Below are 19,713 nucleotides of genomic sequence, written 5' to 3'. Positions count from 1 at the left end.
GTATAATTTTTAGCATTTTGGGTATTCATTAAACCTATTAAACTTGTCCAAAAGGAAAACAAAACAAAGCAAAAAGAGGGTCTGTTGTTCATTAGCAACTCTTATAAAGACTATATAATTTTAATTCCTACATGTAAATTTTAGTTGGTCACTTCTGAATCTTATAAGTTTCTTGAAATTGGTTTAAATTGAAATCTGCATGGCATATTCAAAGGTGACAAAAATAGTTGATGCAAATATTGATCATATCTCAGATTTTATATACATTTAGGTTAAATTTGAGGATTTGTGCACACATTTTTTCTTTGTTATCAATAACGATAATACCTGTTCTGATAGGTTTATCTATTCTGACAAAATGGATCTGTTTCTTTTCCAACATTTGAGACAAATGGAAAAGAAAAAAATAAGATATTCTGTACTTTTGTTACTTTGTTCTTTTGCAGTTATACAAAAGAAAACTCTCTTTTAGCCACAACAAATTTCTTCTTAGCACTGGCATAACTTTACACAATAACAAATTCTTAAAATATATAATATCTCATTCAAATAGCCAAGTAAATTAAACCAGGTTTTAAACTGTTGCTTTTTATGGCCCATTGAAACATTGATTGAATGTCACAAGGAAGTATCTCTTTACAATTTAGTGTAGAATAATTATGTTTTAATAATGTCAGTGAGCAGGGGTAATGACCCATTTATCAGTGGTTTCTCTAGAAACATTCTAATTCTTTAATTTTTGCATGTGTTTTTTTTTTTTTTTAAAGAAGTGTACTGCTGTAGATTTTAAGTGCTTCCAGATGAAAAACATATTTAACTTGGAGTTGAAACAATGGTATACTATTTATAACTTAAAATGCAGTAAAGTTTTGAACCATGTTAGAGTAAATATGAGGCTAGGGTAAGATTAAAGGACCTTTCTCTCCCCTCCCCCATCACCAGTCCCTCTAAAGAAATAATAAAAGCCTCTTCACTGTCACTTTTTTGAGGAGCTTCCCAGTTCAGATGCTCTGTTTCTGAAACTGAATCACCCATTTAAGCTACAAGGTTACAAGGTGCACTACACTAACAATTGTATAGGTTTTTTTTAGCTGAAAAAACAAGGGGGAAGTTTGGACCTTAGCCAACTTTTCACGACTATCCTGAGCTTAGAATGTTTGTTCTGAAATTCAGTTTATTTCCGTACCTGCTTAGATTTGTTCTTTCCATTAAGTGTGGAAGATGTGAGTCAGGGAATAATGAGAGATGAGTATGTAGAGGTAGAGGTTCTAGAAGATTTTTGATATAAGTTTTACATTTCCCTACTGAAAATAATTCTGTTTCTGATCACTTATCTTGAAATTTAAGAATGAGTCTAACATGTTAAGCAATGCATTTGCTACCTCTGGACACATTTTCCTGATTTCCAGTCCGTCAGTTTAATATTTATAGGTTATAGATAAATACCTATTATGTATTGGGCACTGAGAATAACCTATAAATATTACTTATACTTAGAAGGAAGTTTTTCCAGAATACTGAGAAGTTAAATAATTTGCTAAGATCCTAAAGCTAGGACGAGTTAGGCACAGAATTTGCACCTACTTCTTCCTGAGCCTAGCACGGTATGATATTACACTGGCTCTTTATTTGGATAGACAAAACTCAAACATTTCCTCCCACTTAGATCCTATGTTCTACTGGCTCTTGAGCCATGAGTGGGTAGAAACCCACTCTTTTTTTTTTTTTTTCTGAAATGGTCTCTTTATTAAATTCTACTAGGGAATTCTTTTCCCTGTCTTTTCTCAAAATCCTACATTACTGTAACTTCTCAGATCCTTTACATAGGAATCCAATAATTCTGCTACCTCCAGGATCTCTAATATCTCTTATTTTCTTTTCTTCAGTCCAATATATAGGCAAGTCTCTGTACTTTTGTATTTTGGTTTATTTTATATGTTTATGTGTTTGTTTGATTTTCTCATTCATTAAATTCTGTGACAACTGTTACTTTCAAATGCTTTACAATTTTCCTGGGAACATAATAGATCATCTCATCATTTATGTTTTCCTTGGTTTTTTGTTTTTTGTTTTGAGATTCCATCAACAGGTCTTGATTGGTTATCAACAATATGTCAGGTACTTTGCTCTGTGGTAGAGATGCAGATACAAAAAATGAAACATTCTTGTTCTCAAAAAGCTCACAAGATTACGCACCCTTAGCACAACTTAGCACACATAAGTACTTAAGAAATTCTTGTTTCCTTCCTTCTCTTATTTCCTTCCATCCTGTTTACTGATAATTATAACTTATTGACATAAAATCCTTGACAACTATTCACCAAAGGCAAGAGAACTTGAATTCTACTTAAGAAACTACAAGTATGTACAAGGCAATAAGTACAGTGTGCTCTGACTACAACCAAAAAAACATGAATCTCTAGCTCCTTAGCTAAAAGCATTTTTATAAGACAAAAATAACATTTTGGACTTGGAATTAGAAGATTTAAATTTATATCTTAATCTCTGTTGGAATCCTTACAAAGTGTTAACTCATTAGAGTTGATAGAGACAATAATTATCTAATTTAGCATGGTTCAGTATGATTGAGCTGATCTTACAAGGAGATGTTATGGGTCAGAACTTGAAACAAGGTACTAAGTAGAACTGAGGAGACAATGGTTGTGTTCACACCTTTAGAGAGCTCATATAAGCAAGAAGCTCTTAGGGCCAGAGGCACTCTGGGACAAACACAGGAGGACTCTGGGAGGAAGCCCACAAGCCCACTCTTGGAGGTGGAGTCAGATTCATTCACTTCATCTCATACCACCGTGGTGGCTGGCCTCCTGCACTTCCCCCACTGAGACCAAGGCTGGTCTGAAAGGCTCTCCAGAAAGCTGCCCAGCCCTAGGCAAGGAGACAACAGATTCATTCCATTTTCCACCTTTGTGATGGCTGGAGCCTGAAGGACAAACCTTTGGATTTGGGGACATTCGGAGAGAGCTCTTGGAACCAACCAGAGAGATAGGCCACTAAGAAAACTAACCGGGCTATTTTGGAGGAAGCAATAAAAGATCTGAACTTTTAACACCTGGCTGCATTTGGAGTGATTATTACTCTGAACTGAAACTAAGACTGCCTCCAGAAAACTTCCCCAAGAAACCTGCTCAGAGAGAACCATTATATTTTAAAGAAGAGAACACCACAAATCTGTGTTTTATTAGGTGTGTGGCCATAAGCAATTGTCTTCTCTTGAGTTTCAAAGATACTTCTATCATGAGATTGTTGTGAAGAAAATATTTAAGGTACAACAGTAATATGAATTCTCATCAGTATATTAGAAAGGGGAATGAGCATTTTACATTTTATAAATCCAAGTTGTTAATAGAGTAGGTAGCAGGGTAGATAGAATGCTTGACCTGGATAAGGAAGACTCATCTTCCTGAGTTCAAGTCTGGTCTCAGATACTTATTAGCTGTGTGACCTAGAAAAGTCATTTAATCCTATTTACCTTAGTTTCTTCATCTGTAAAATGAGCAAGAGAAGGAAATGGCAAGCCATTCTAGTGTCTTTGCCAAAAAAAACTCTAAATGGAGACACAAAGAATCTGAAATGTCTGAACAGTAATACATTGTTAAAAAAAAAAAATGCTGGTAGCTTGTTCTGCGCTTCCACAATAATAACATTATATACCCCTCCAAGTAACACTGTCATTCAGCCAATCCATAGGTAATCTCAAAAAAATTATTTTTGTTTAAAAGCTTCTGAAGGTAAAGGCATTAAAGTTGCATCAATTTTCTAATACTCTGTCATTATGACAAAACTATCTTAAAAGGGATGAAGTGTAAAGAAAAGGCTTTTATGGAGATGAAATTTCTGTGGTTTTTAAATAAAATAAAGGAAGAAAATGAACTCATCTCAAAAGAATTTGGATTTAGGGGCAAAAAGAGATGTTGGTTTATAGATTTACTGCCATTATGATTCAAGATCTAAACAGTGGTAACTAAGATCAGAATAAAGCAGTATATTGAGGTGGAAAATGAATTGGCTTTGGAGCCAGAAGACCCTAGGTTCAAATTTTAGTATTGTCATTTTGCTTCCTAGGAGATGCTGGACAAATCGCTTCACCATTCTGAAACTGTTTCCCTATCTGTAAAGCCTGGGGAGGGGAAGGAAGAAAGAAAAGAAAAAGAAAAAAGAAAGGAAGGAAGAGAGGAAGAAGAGAAGGAGAAGAAGGAAGTTTTAAAAAGGAGAGAAAAAAAGGAAGTACTAAGGACTGTTACATGGCAGCTACTGGGCAAGCACTTTACAAATATTATCTCATTTAATCCTTACAATAAACTTAGGAAGTGGGTGTATTATTATCCCCATTTTACAGTTGAGGAAATTGAGGTAGACAATGATTAAGTTACTGTGGCCAGAGTCACACATTTCATCATAAATGTTCAAGGCTAGATTTTTACTCAAGTCTTTCTGACTACAAGCATTCTATCCAATCTCTTAGGTCCGGTCTTGAAGCCTATTAGAAAACAAAATATAAGTACATTTTACCTTATTAATTTATATAGTAAATTAATGACCAAATAAAAGTGTAACATGCAAAATGTTTTCCTATTTCCAATAGTTTTGTTTGTTTTTTTGTTTTGAATATTTAATGAGCATCATTTATAAGAAATTTTTAAGTTGATCCAACAATCATTTTATAAAATTCCTTACTTGTATTCAATATGCTTACCTATAGTTGAGTTCTTCACTTGAAAGATAGAAATGTTCATATAATGAATATGCCTCATTTCCTTCCCAGTCTTTAAGATGTATTTTAAGAACATAGCGTTGTTGATTAGTCAATTGGGAAACAAGCTCATTTCCTAGCCAGTATTCTCCAGCAGGATCACCAAATCCCTGTAATTTAATTTTTAAATTACTTATTTTGTTTTCCTTTATAGTTTGAAATTAACAATCTGTCAGTTTAAGTTGTAATCACTGAATCTTTCTACGGAAATTCATTTCCTCCATATACATTCAGGGTCTGTAATGCTGAGGAAATAGATTTCACCAGAGACAAATTCATGTAATAGAAGGGGACAAATTTATGGAATAGAAGCATTACAAATAAACTGGTAGCATAAGAATGATTAGAACTTAGAAAGGGGGGCAACTGCCTGAAGAAATAAAAATAACTAATTCCATGCAAATTATAGGTGTAAAGACTCATGAAATAGTTTATTAAAAAAAAAAAAAAAAGATGGTGAACCTTCCTTTAAAAACAAACTTTCCATGTGCTACTCTCTATTTAGCTATGTTTTCATTACATAAGTTGTCTTTGATTTAGAGACATATTAAACAGAAAACCAAAGAATGAATGCAACCTTTTCTTTTTTTCAAATGACAAAGAAATGTTTGGTAATTTGGGATAAGTTCTTTTCCTTAAGATATGTATATTTAGGAAAAATGGTTTTCATTAAAAATAATATAATTTAAGATAAACTGAACCCTAGCATTGTGCATACCATTTTATATTCTTTCCAAGTTCGCTGAAAATCAGTGCTGCCATCTTCTCGCCTCTGAATAACTGTCCATCCACCTCCATTTGTTTCCATGTCACAATATGCCTGCCAACAAGAAATGTAGACTTATTTTATGCAATAATACAGACTTAAATACCTACATAGTTCCCTGACTTTTATTAATAATTGTTTTTGAAGTTGAGTGGAAGGAATAACTATCTTTGGTAAAGTAAAAAATTATGCTGAGAAGCTTTTCTAGGGGATAAAGCAAATAAGGTTTTGATGACTATGAAAAAGAGTAGAAAACATGATAGATCTTCAGATATACTGACCCCACCTGCCTTCTAAGCCAATCTGCAGAACAGCTGGAAGAATGTCTAGTTTTTTCTCCACATAGTAGAGATTTTTTGGACATAAAAGTACAATTCGTGATCCTTATTGATCTCCTTAAAATATATAGAAAGGGATTTGTCTCCACTTCAAGATTCCCAAAGCTCTGTGGCAGGAATTTTTTGCCCAGTCCTGAAACCTCCAACTATGGAGTTCTTTAGAATTCAGTATTATGGAATGTAGATCATTGTCCCTAGTTCAAGAATATGAGTAGGATCAGGTTGTTTCTTAAGTTCACTGGTACATCCTTCTATAACTTCTATTCTTCTGACCCTGGATTCAGTATTTTGGGTACTTTTTTTCCCAGTGAAATACTTAGTAACAGTGCTCTTTTCTCCTTGTGCTCTTTTCTCTATTAACATATTTACTTTCTTATTTCTACTTTTAAAATATTTCAGTGCATTTCAAGATTTATTCTTAATATGAAAAATTGTTTTATAGAATAAACATGCATGCTCACTTTCAACCTAGTTGATATTTTATTATGAAATTACAAAGTTCTGAAAATGATTAAGTAGTTTTCAATAAGGACATTATCATAAAAAAAAAAAAAAGAAAAAAGTTCGAGAATATAAAATAATTTCCCAACAACATACAAAGGGGTGTACATTAAAATTAGGATTCAGAAACATTTAAAAGTACTCTTTTTTTTGGTTTATATTTTTAATGGCTTTAAGTTTGAATTTTATACATTCATTCATTTATTTGATGAAAACCATTTTGGTATAAAGAACAGAGTTAAAGAAAACGCTTCTCATCATTTATAAATTACTCAAGTTCAAAGATCATTTATAATAGTTATTTGTGCATATCCCATCAACCTACAACATGACAGTTAGCTCTTTGAAGGCAAATGCAATGTGTATCTTATGATTGTCTTAAAGTCAGTCAGTGAGCATTTATTAAGCACCTATTATATGCTAATGACTTTATTATTACACTAAAACAGAGATGCAATGAATGGCAAAAACAGCCCCTCCCACCCACCCCCCTCAAATAGAGGGAGGGACACACATAAAATTGAAAAATGTAAATAAAACTACATACAAAGTGCAAATAGAGATGATGTTCAGTTATTTCAGTCATATCAATCTCTTTGTGATCCCATTTGAGTTTTCTTGGCAAAGATACTAGAGTGGTTTGCCATTTCCTTATCTAGCTCATTTTACAGATGAAGCTAGGGCAAGCAAAGTTAAGTGACTTGACCAGGCTCACACAGCTAATAATTGTATGAGGCTAGATTTTAACTCAGAAAGATGAGTGTTCCTCACCATGGACCCTGCCCCCTATCCACTGTGCCACCTCACTACAAACAGAATAAATAGAAATTAATCTCAGAATAGAAAGTAATCTCAGCTGGGAAGGCAAGAGCAGGAAATATAATTTGAATTGAGCTTTGAGGGAAACTAAGAAGCAAAAGTAAAAAGGAATAACATTCTAGACATAAAAGACAGATTGTGAAGAGACCCAGAAAAGGTCTTTTCCTTTCTACATAGTCACAGAGCTCAGTACAGTGCCTGGCAAATAGAATATGCTTAATTGACTAACTAACCACAGATCATAGAGTCTGTGGAATAGAATAAAGGACCAGAAGAGGCCAGGTCATAAAGAGCTTTAAAAGCCAAACTGAAGAGTTTTTATTTGATTCTCAAGGTAATAGGAAGGCTTTGGAGTTTATTTGAGTAGGTGATCACATGCTAAGACATACTTCAGGAAGATAACTTTGGTAGTTGGGTGAAAGAGAGATTCGAGTAAGTAGACTTCAGGCAGTGAGACCAGTTGAAAGAAGATGAAGGTCTGAACTAAAGTGGGGTCTATATGAAAAGAGAGCTTTAGGAGAAGTGCTGTGAGGGTAGAAAGTTAAGACTTGGCAAAGGATTTCATATATGGGTTAAGTGAGAATGATAAATTGAAGATGATAATAAGATGCTATTCTGGTAGTCCAAGAGGATTGTGATATCCTTGAGAGTGACAAAAAAAAAAAATCTAAATAAATATCTATTGTTTTTAACTCCATTAGTGATAGAGCTGTGGACAGTTTTTTTGTTTTGTTTTGTTTTATTTTGAGGCGACTATCGTGACTTGGACAGATTTAGTTTTTAAAGAGGGGTTTACAAAAAATAGATTATGAGGGTACAGTTAACTGGGTTATGTAAGTTTCACAGGAAAAATTTTCAAATAAAATAGTTTGCATAGCCAGAAGGAATAGATGCATTAAGTGGAAACAGTTCAGTAGATTTTATCTAGATCAGAAATGCAGGAGGCCTCAGATAGTGCCAATAAAGGCATTAGCTTCTGGATTACAACAAATCTGAGGGTACTTAATGCATTTGATAAACATTCTGTTGCATGGTTCAAAGATCTGGTATCCTTGCTAATAGTAGAAATAAAGTTTGGATTTTCTTTTAGAAAATCATGCTTGAGTTAATTTTTATGCATCAGCTGTAAACAATTAATTGAAAAACAAAAGCAGACATGAATTCAATGTGATAATCCTAGTAACTGGGGACCTATATTTCTGACAAATAAGGAGACTGCTGTACCCATGAGCAGCCATTCCTGGGACATACATGACTATAGAATTCTCTTTTTTGCAGAAATTTGTATGAATATTGCAAACTAAAGTGTAAGTGTTCCTTAGAATCAAAAGATTTAGAATTGGAAGGAATTCTAGGGATCATCTAGTCCAATTTCTTTATTTTAACAAATGAAAATCTTTCACTTCTATAACAAATTTATCTTCTTACAAATATTTATACTTAATTAGAAGCTATCATTCAGAGGTCAAATGAAATACATAGGCTGCCATTAGGATTTATGGTTATTCTACAACTTGTGGATAGAGAAGTTAAAAGACTTGCCCAAAGTCTTTCATAGCTAGACTTTGGAGGTAGTTCTTTTCTTTCTTTTCTTTTCTTTTTTTTTTTAATAACTTTTTATTGACATGCCAGGGTAATTTTTTACAACATTATCCCTTGCACTCACTTCTGTTCCAATTTTTCCCCTCCCTCCCTCCAACCTCTCCCCCAGATGGCAAGCAGTCCTATACATGTTAAATAGGTTACAGTAGATCTTGGATACAAAATATGTGTGCAGAACCAAACAGTTCTCTTGTTGCTCAGGGAGAATAGGATTTAGAAGATATAAATAACCCGGGAAGAAGAACAAAAATGCAAGCAGTTTACATTCATTTCCTAGTGTTCTTTCTTTGGGTGTAGCTGCTTCTGTCTATCCTTGATCAATTGAAACAAAGTTAGATCTTCTCTTTGTTGAAGAAATCCACTTCCATCAGAATACATCCTCATAAAGTATCGTTGTTGAGGTATATAATGATTTCCTGGTTCTGCTCATTTCACTCAGCATCAATTCATGTAAGTCTCGCCAATCCTCTCTGTATTTGTCTCTTTTCTTTCTGCTATATCATATATGTAATCGTATGTATGAGGGTATATTTACCCTCCACCTGCATAACTTTCTGTTAACACTGTCTTGTGTTCCTATCCCAACAATTTGCAGTTAAAAAAAAAATCTCCCACCTGCAAGTTCCTACTGCAACTACCTATCTACATATTTGCCACCCATAGAATTTTACACACATTAACTATATGACTTGCAATTTAAGTCACTGTCCCATTGTATTAAACTTAAATAAGACAATAATATTTAAGGGACTTTTTTTTTTCTTTCTACCTTTTCAAATAGAATCTGAGTTAGCACATTTTCCCAAAGTGATCAGTTTATTCTCTTGTCTGGTTCACTATTTGTTTTCTAATGAGAGTCATCATTAAGAATGATAAATATGTAACCTAATAGAGTGCTTGGTGACTCTTCTAGGTTTGGAGAAGAATGCTTCTGCTAAGCTTGTTATTAAATACCCTTGAATTCTTGAACAAAAACAAGGAACAAAAGCCCATTCCTTTTAACTCTTTTAATTTGGTCTCTGTGTCTGATAAGGTAAAATATAATTACATAAAAATTGAAATGTTATATAAATATTAAGTATCTAAGGGTGGTTCAATTATTTGCAAATATGGTCCTATCAAAAGAAAAAGGTACTATTGTGTACTATATCCTTTGTGTGGTATACTCTATCCTAATAGAAAGTGTGGAGGCTCTCAGCAAAATTTCTTCAGTCTTGGAACTCTGGCTTCAGCACTTTAATTGATACTTCATCAAAATATATGAATATATATATATATATATATATATATATTAAGCAAACCTTAATTGAATGGGGTTGGAGGTTGAATTATTAGTTGAAACAAATAAGCAAACAAACCTCAATCATGGCTTTTTAAAATAAAAACCAAGATGACAATGTTCAAGTAAATCTTTTTTTAAAATTTGCTCATAGACATAAATTAGTTTTAAAAACATGTTCTGATTCATGCACTCTAAAATTCAATTGAGAAATGAAAATGGAAATAAATATTTCTTCTCTTGGATTCAAGAGAGAATTAGACAACAGAACTAAAATGAATTGATTCCTATAAGTTTCCTCATCTTAGAGTTTCCTCATGAACTCCCTGAGGAAAAGGACTATTATTTACCCCTCTTTGTATTCCCATTGCTAAACATAGTACCTGGCACATAGTGAGCATTTAATAGATTTTTTTTTATGGCTAGATTGATGCTATAGATAATAGAGACCTTTAAAGTCTGGGAGATATAAAAAAAAAAAAAAGCAAAATTGAAAGTTTAGAACAAATACAGGTTTTCAACTTTTAAAAATTGTCAAAAAAATCATGCAATAATCAGATCCAACACATCATCCAAAGATTTGGTACATTTTTCCGTGTTATCTAACATATGTATCACTTTGCTATCCTTCCTCCATCTTCAGCTGTTCATCTTTATCTGTTAATACCAAGCTCAAATATTACCATGAAGTCTTTTTTTAAGTCTTCCAGTGATGATCCATTCTCTCCCAGAACAGTTTTTGCATCTTCCTTATGCACTTATTTTTTTTATCATTTTGTATCATGCTTATTTGTGTGCCTGTGATATCCTTCTGATAGTTGGTGAGGTTATAAGGACACAAATTGTATATTGTTTAATCTTTGTAAGAGCATATCCCAGTAGTTTGCCAAAGGTATACATGTGGTAGCATTATCTGCAGAAATGAATGGGATGTAGTAATAAAAGTAATCGATAAATCTTATGTTTAAAACACCATTATTTGACACGATAAGTCTAGCATCCAGTGACTCTATTAATTGTCCAAACTGATGAAGTTAGCTTGGCACAATAAGGAAACCAAGTGAGATTTGAGATTAGAGAAAATTTCAAGTTGTGTTAAGTTGTCATATTGTAGAGGTTGTATTGTTTCTAAAATTGGCTATTTACAACTAGGTAAGTTAAAATGGGAATAAGAAGAGAAGTAGTTTACCTTGACCTCATCAGTGGAATTAGGAAAAGTTAATGTATAGATTCCATTAGTGGTAAGGCCTGCTCGGAAAGCCTCAGCACAGTCTCTAAAAATGATTTGCTCCTCTTTAGCCACAAAGGAGTTCTTGGCTGCAAAAATAAATAAATAAACGAGAACAGTTGGGAGGCTTATGGTAAGATAAGTTATTTTCTCAAACATTTAGATACTCTTAGCCCTAATTATATATCAATAGCCTCCTCTAATTGTATTTATATTTCTACTTGAAATGAAAAGCAGTTGCTTCAATAACAGAAAGAATGAATATATTGCTACTTTTTAATCTTTCAAAAATTATATATTTAAAAAATTATTTTTCATGTGAACCTCAAAAAATATTTTTGACAGTTGTCACTCATCATTAGCTCATAGTATTGATGATACCTCATACTTAACCTCAATGGGATAGTAAATACTATAAAATCCTTTTAAATATGGAAGAGAATTAGGTACAAGGTGGGTCCATCTTTAAGGAGATTTAGTTACATAGTTATAACAGGGTACTAGCTAAAAGCAGTATCATCTCTAGTACTACCCTAAGGGTTTAGTTTTATAGTGGTGATTAATGACTAATGAGATGTCAAAGCCTTCAGTAATGGTACTTACAGTTTGGTGCTGTTATCATAGTTAGCAAGCTGTGGACTGTCTCCATCAGATCATGTTGCTGCTTTTGAAGAACTGAATTGTTTGCCGTGGCTGTCACTAACTGTTTTTCCAGTTCCTCAATTATGGAATTTTGTCTGGATACTAACACTTGAAGCTGGTCTTTTTCATCTTTTATTGATTGCAGCTGAACTGTATGCTTGTCTTCCATATCAAGTACTTTTTTTTCTAGGAAACTTGTGAGAGAAAGCCAGTGTTAGTGGTTTCCAGCTATCACCAAAGTAAACTACTATACATGTGCACATAAACACACAAAGATGAATTTTAATCAAATAACATATTTAGTCAACAGATATTTATTGACTGTGCAAGACATTGTGGAGACATGCCAAGAATTGTAAGACACACTCCTGCCTTCAAGTAGCTTTTAACGTAATTGGTAAGCTAAGCATGATAGTGAAAATAGCATTAAGCTCAGTATAATAATAATTGTTAAGTTTAGAGTTCTGAGGAAAGAGAGCTTTGGAGTGTATGTGTGGTGGTAGGAGGGGAATAATATAGTCAGGGAGGCCCTCATGGAAAAGGAGGAATTTGATTTAAGTCTTTAAAAGTAGGTAAGAGTTTAAGCTTTCTCCCTAACTACCTTATTTATCTTAATTTGACTTGCTTTTTTTCCAGAGAAGACCATCATACAGAAACTCACATTTAATCTTTCAATTTATAATTTTGCAACTTACCTTGTAAGAATTTTTATATTTAAAAAATATTACTAAAGCTACATTACAACAAATTATGGGTTGAAATTGGATATCTTATTTTCCCAAAATAAAATTAACAGCCCTTCACAAATAACATTATAAAAATGGACTTCAAGACACTGCTAAATTGGTTTCAGAATAATTTGGTTTATTTACTTGATTTAACAAAGACTATTAGTTAAAAGTAAACTTAATTTTAAACTGGAAGTGTTTCCTGTTAGTTAAAATAGAATGGATGTTTCCAAGTGAGTATTGTTCATATGTCTACTGAACTTTTAAGAATGTTAATTGTTTCCCCGGAATACACACAAAGGCTTGGTAAGTGTGGTTGTCAGAAATTCTTCAAAAATAGGATGTAATAGAAATATTGGATACTTTGACCTTTAATTATAAGGTCTGCTTTCTATGTTTTTTTTTTTTTTAATTCCTACATTTTTCAGCAATTAAGCATTCTCTATTTACTGTAGGGGGGAAGAAATCAACAAAGGTTCCTGTTGCTCTCAGTCTGTCATTCTAAACTGTGGCATTTGAAAACTGAACAATTATCTTGATCTCAGAATAAAATCCTGTTTATACAAAGGCCATTGATGAAACATTCAGGATACAGAATCAAAAAATGTAAAAATGAATGTTGTGTCAGAACCTGAATATAGCTCCTTTTTTTTTACTCTAAAATTTATTACAAATAAAATATATATTTCATATGAGGGAGGTTTGCCTGGCAAAATTTGCTTTTGGAAGAAGAGAAAATCCTCTATTACTGTGACTTTTAGGTTAATTTGTATGTCACCTTTTATTATAATAAAAATAAAAATTATAGTATGTTCAAATTCAAAACTTATTTTATGGGTCCTTAAAAAATCATTGACAAATTTTTCAAACTCAAATTCAGAATGTTACAATCATATCTTATTAACCTTCTGGAGGAAATTTGGGAAGGAAGAATTTTTCCTTAATTGAATACTAGATTTCTTTAATATGGATGTCTCTTCTGGACGAGGTTGTATTGTCCTCATCACATGCACATTCATAAGTATGAGAAAATTAAAATCACTTAAACTTCTTTCTATTCTCTTCATTTACTCTTGAATTCCTTATAGCCTAGCTGCTAAACATAACCATTCTTCTGAAGTTAATAATCTCTTAATTGCTAAATCTAGTTGCTTTTTTCAAAAGATCTTTTTGTAAATTTCAAAACTGTTGATCATTGTGTCCTTTTTGATATTCTTCTTCCCTGGCTTCTATGACACTTTATTCTCCTGACTTGTCTCCTATCAAGCATGAGGGAACAGTCAATTCAAAATCATGGAGGTGAGATATGGAATGTTGAATTTGGTGACAAAACAAGTAGGTCAGTTTGATTGGATTGTATAGTGTATGACAGAGAATATTGTGAAATAAATCTTGAGAGGTAGGCTTGACTCAAGTTAGGAAAGGTTTTAAATATCAAAATAAGATATTCACATTTGTATTGTATCTTAGAGGTAATAAAGAGGCATTGAAATTTCTTGAGCAAGGAAATATCACCTGACCAGTTCTTTAGGAAGATTTTTGGGGGGTTAGTTTTTTGGAGCATAGATTAGGGAAAAGAGGGACTAAAACAAGTCAATTGGAAAACAAGTGGAACAATATAAGGGAAAGGTTTTGAAGGCCCAAACTAGAATGATTATCATGGAAAGTGAAGGAATGAAACAAATGTGAGAAATATTTTGAATACAGAATCGCCAAGATTTGGCAACTGATTGTATGTGGGTGATAAAGTAGAGGGTGGGAGAAGCAGGGAGCTTGTAAAACTGGAAGAGTAGAAAGATAATAGTACAACAGGAACAGGATATACTGAGCATTTAGAAGAAAAGACAGTAAGTTCTATTTTGGAATGTAGAGTTTGAGAAAGTAAGAGTGGGCAAGCAAGCACTTAATTTGCAATATAGGATTAGAATTCAGAAAAGATTAAATCCAGTTATATAAATCTGTGAATTAACAACAAAGAAATAATAATTAAACCTATAATACTTGATGAAATCACAACAACAATAGAGAACAGTCCTGAGCAGAGATTTGAGGACCACCCAACTACAGTAAGAAAGTAGGAGAGTAGAAGGATAATTCAGAACAAATCAAAATTTAAATTATTAAGAAACTTGAATGAAGAGAAAATATTCAAGAGAAAGTAATGGTCAACAGAGTCAAAAGCTGTAAGAAGAATAAGGATTTATCAATTACAAGATTGCTAGTAATTTTGGAAGAAGCAAGGGCTGTGACTGGAAACCAGATTTCCAAGGATTAAAAAGTTAGCTGAATTTGAGGAAATGGACAAAATGAATATAAAAGGCTTTTTTCTAAAAGAGATAGGGCATAACAATTTCTAGTTAAGGAATTTGGGAGAGGAGGTTGGTTTGTTTTCATCATGAAAACTCTAGACATACTTAAAGACAGGGAAAAGACCTATAGATAAAGAGAGATTAAGATGTTTTGGAGAACAGTGATGAAAGGGGATCACTTGAAAGAAAGACTAGAGGGAATTAAGCATACAAATAAAAAAGGATTTAGCAGGAAGCAGAACTACCTCTTCACCATATTTGGAACTGAAGAGACAAAATGACATGAGATACAGGGGACAAGAAAGGGATAAGCTTTTATATAATACCTAATGTGTGCCGAGTACTTTTTGAAGCACTTTACAAATGTTATCTCATTTGATCCTCACAACAATCTTTCCAGTTAGGAGCTGTTTTTTTTTTTGTTTGTTTTTGTTTGTTTGTTTTTTCCCTTTTTTTACAATTGAGGAAACTAGGGTAAACAGGGATGAAGTGATTTGTCCAGGGCCACATACCTCATAAATGTTTGAGGCTGAATTGGAACTCCAATTGGATTTCCTGACTCCAAACCCAGCTCTATCCATTCTGCTACCTCACTGCCTTAAGGATACTAACATTCAGAGGATTATAAATCTGGAAATGGAGAAAATCTTAGAGGTCATCTAGCTGAGACTCCTTGTTTTGCAAATGAGGAAACAGGCTTTAGAAGGTTAAATGAATTACTCATAGCCCTCTGTGGCAAATCACTATTAGGATTTTAATCAACTTTCCCTGAAACCAGAGCTAGTGCTATTCCCATGGTATCATGTTGCCCCGCTCTTTTTTAATAGGGGAAGATAAGAAGTAGAAGTTCATATTTGATGTCCTCTTTCAGAAAATTAGTTGAGACCAACTGCTGGGGGCAGGAGAAGGAATAGATGATTTGATAAGAGACTTCTGAAGAAAAGAGAAGGTTTAGAATATTGGTTATAGGGAATGTGATGGTCAGCCAAGGAAGAAAATATTGTAACACTGTAATGAGGTTACATCTGAAATTATATAAAATAACATTAATCTGTTGTAGATCCAGTTAGCATTGTCTTATCATTGGCCCCATCAATGGAGGACAGGGGCAATTTCAATTTTGTATCATTAGTATTCATTTATATATTCTCCATTCTTCATTGCACATGAACTTACCTTCAACTATTTGGGGTGTATACAGTATACCTCTCTCTTACTTTTGGCCTTTGCATAAGTGGCATCACTTATGCAATATCTGGAATATTCTTCTTCCTTACTTGTGTCTGTCAGAATCCCTAGCTTCCTTCAAACTAGTTCTCATTTGCCACCACCTATATGCCACCTTTCCTGATCTCTATTCACTTATGTAGTTATTGGTACTCTCTCCCTCTTGAAATTACTTTGCATCTACTTTGTATTTGCTTACTTTTGTACATGTTGGATTCCTCACTTGTGCTCTAAGGCAGCTAGTGATGCTTGGGTAGAGTTTTGGGTCTGGAATCAGAAGATCTGAGTTCTTCAGACACTTAACCTCAAGCAAGTCACTTAAACCTCTCTTTGCCTCAGTTACCTCAACTGTATAATGAAGATAATTATAGTATCTCACAGGGTTGTTATGAGGATTAAATGTGACAATATTTATAAATAGCACAGCACACTGCCCAACACTTGATAAACATTATATTTACTCCTCCTCTTTCCATTCCCCTAATAAATGTTATTTTTTTTAATTGAATGAATCACTTTTGAAGTTCTTTTGATTCTGCCTCTATATCAGTTCTTGTGGTTGTTCTTTCTTTTCTGCTCTGGTTATTATAACCATAATTCAAATCAATATCTTTTACTTCAGTTATTCTAGTAATCTTTTAATTGGACTTCTTGTTCCTACTACATCCCTTCTTCAATTTGTCCTCCTCATTGCTGTCCAAGACTATTCCTATTCCTAGCCTATCACTCTTATCAGATAAAAATATTCAAATGCTTATTGAATAAAGTTTGAACTTTTGGTTCTGATATTCAAGGCTCTTCACAAACTGGCTTCATTCTACCTACTCATCTCATAGTAGGCCTTTTCCCTTAGTCTACATGTGAGAGAAGTTGAACTATTCTCCCTAATTCTCCCATCTCTTTGCCTTTGTTTCTACTACTTCTTCCCCCATGCTTAGGCAGATATATACAATTCTCATTCATTAAGCTGATCCAAATCTAACTCATCTGTCACTTTCTAAATATCATTTCAAGGTGAAAGTGATACCTTCTCTTCCAGTGTTTCATACTTTTTTGGATCTTCCTTTCTATTTGATACAATTTTGTTTTTAATAATAATATCTAGTATTTATATAGCATCTTTTGTGTGCCAGCACTGTGCTAAATATTTAACACATATTTCATTTGATCCTCAAAACAGATAAGTGCTATTATTATTCCCATTTTGCAGATGAGGAAAATGAGGCAAAAAGAAATCCAGGATCACACAACTAGGAAGTGTTTAAGCTATGTTTTAACTCAAGACTAATAGATGCCAGGCCTAATAATTGATCTAAACTAGCAGCCATGTAGTATATATGCATCATAGTTAATTACCCTTTCTATCCTATCCCAACATACACATGTTATGATTCATAGTTATTTTGAGCTCTGCTTTTCTCACCTATGCTCCCAATTAAATTGTAGGATTTCTGAGATGAGAATCCCTTTCAGCTCTTTCATTATATTTCAGTGCTTAGTTCAAACCTTTAGCATAGTAGGTTTTCAATAAATTGCTGAGTCCACGATTGTCCATTGAATTTAACTTTGATTTCTAACATTATTTAAAAATCATAGTTTATTTTGTTACCTGTTTTTGTCTTGAAGTTTGGTTATTTCGCTGGTCTGATCTAAGATCTGTTTTTCCAGTTTATTTGTGGAAAGGGAATGTTCCAAAAGCTGAAGTTCAAGTCGGGTTGTCTGATTCAGTACCTAGATGAACAAAAATAAAATGTGGAATTCTCTTGAGAATTCTGCAAAACTAGCTGCCTTTTTATTAATTTTTATTCCTAGAAATGAGAAAGTGTTACTTGAAATACATATTTATCCAATTTTTCTATGTGAAATATTGTCAATTTTTTATCACTCTAGTACTGAATCAAAGCAAACATTTTATGAAGTTTTATTTTCAGTACAGCATATTAAATAATAATATCTCTTTGCATTGTTTTAAGAAAATGTTTTATTAGTTTTGGATGTTATGGCAAGTAAGTCCTAGTATATAAAGCACTAGACTTGGAGTCAGGAAGACCCAAGTTCAAATCTGATCTCAGACACTTTCTATACCACTTTAGGTAAATCATTTCAGGAAACGGAAAGTAAAGAAATAAGCATTTATATAGTACCTGCTTTGAACAAGCCTGTAAGGTAATAGGTACTATAATTATCCATATTTTACCTTTATTAGCACCAATTTCCTCTATAGAAAAAAATGAAAATATCTTCAGTAAATATGTCCAATGAAAATGGATTATATTTAGAATGTAGAAAAATTTACATTTGAATAAGATAAGGAATGCTTTTTCTTTCATTTCAACTTAATTTAAAAGGATGAGTTTTTTTCATTACAGAATATATTATATACAACATATAGTCAGCATTTCATTGAAAGTATTTCCTCATTTATGTTTCTTTGGCCAAATTCTTTTTTTTTTTTAATAATTAAAAAAAATAAAATCCCCATCAATTAGGAAATAATAAAATTGCCATAAAAAGTTGATTTTTTTTTCTGCTTTGTGGGAAGTACAGATGTATATTCTCTAGACAATATCACTTTTCTCATTGTATTCAAATATCTCTGCAGACTTTTTTAATTCATCAGTATTTGGCTACTGTTGGCAGGAAGAATTGGTTACTCACATCCTCTCAGTTAATGGTCATTCAGGACATGATTTCACACTTAAGTGTAATTCATAATTGTTGCCAAAGAATCCGTCCTTGAAAGAGCAATTGTTTGGTTTATACCTTTATGTTGTTAGCTAAACCCTTACCCTAGTCACAGAAAGACAATGTACCATTTCAGGGATGGTCTTGTACTTCAAAGCAAAAAGAAATCAAGTTTTTACCATAAAAATCTTATTGTGAATGAATAAAGCCATTCCAACACAATGGTTTTGCTTTTGTTATTGACACCTGGGATGTAGATTTAGTCTACTTCTAATTTGGGCCTAAACATTTTACCGTGTAGAATTTTAAAGGGAAATGGGAAATCACATCATTTTCCTAAGAGTTTCAAATTCTATGAAAATGTTCCTATTTTGGTACAAGATCTAGAAATTGAGATTAGGATTTATTCACTTTGCCCTATCTGAATTATGCATTTTAAAAATCCACATCAATAATATCTAAATGATTTCTGTTAATATTTTTTGAAAATTATCAACTCTTCAAGAATTTTCATAATGGATCATTTTTGCTCACTATTTGAGAAAGTAATATACAACTTTTCCTGGGCTCTTCAACTATTAAGTGTTCTCCCTCTCATACTCATACTGGTTTGTATTTTATTAGGCAGCTAAGTGATGCCATGGGTCAAATGTTAGAAAGATCTGAGTTCAGATCTAGTCCCACACTAACCTAGCTATGTGACTTTGATCAAGTCATTTAATCTATTTTTACCTCAGTTTCCTCATTTGTAAAATGAGGAATAATGATGGCATCTACCTCACAGGGTTGATGTGAAGATCAAACCTTATTTGTAAAGT

General features: G+C 32.9%; 2 protein-coding genes across 8 annotated transcripts in view; one reads left to right on the top strand and one right to left on the bottom strand.

The window, feature by feature from the left end:
• MCPH1 (microcephalin 1) overlaps nucleotides 1-19,713 on the top strand; it is a 336,480-nt gene that overhangs the window by 174,967 nt on the left and 141,800 nt on the right. The window lies entirely within an intron of this gene.
• ANGPT2 (angiopoietin 2) overlaps nucleotides 1-19,713 on the bottom strand; it is an 81,189-nt gene that overhangs the window by 9,302 nt on the left and 52,174 nt on the right. For both annotated transcript variants that reach the window (XM_031951146.1, XM_031951147.1), the window contains exons 3-7: nucleotides 17,820-17,941; nucleotides 11,908-12,140; nucleotides 11,266-11,393; nucleotides 5,490-5,591; nucleotides 4,715-4,881 (exon numbers count right to left, since the gene is read on the bottom strand). In XM_031951146.1, the coding sequence (XP_031807006.1) occupies nucleotides 4,715-4,881; nucleotides 5,490-5,591; nucleotides 11,266-11,393; nucleotides 11,908-12,140; nucleotides 17,820-17,941 (752 nt within the window). The remainder of the gene's footprint in view (nucleotides 1-4,714; nucleotides 4,882-5,489; nucleotides 5,592-11,265; nucleotides 11,394-11,907; nucleotides 12,141-17,819; nucleotides 17,942-19,713) is intronic.

The sequence above is a fragment of the Sarcophilus harrisii genome, chromosome 2 (genome assembly GCF_902635505.1).
Source record: "Sarcophilus harrisii chromosome 2, mSarHar1.11, whole genome shotgun sequence".
Classification (NCBI taxonomy): Eukaryota; Metazoa; Chordata; class Mammalia; order Dasyuromorphia; family Dasyuridae; genus Sarcophilus; species Sarcophilus harrisii.
This window is presented reverse-complemented; position numbering and strand designations above follow the sequence as displayed.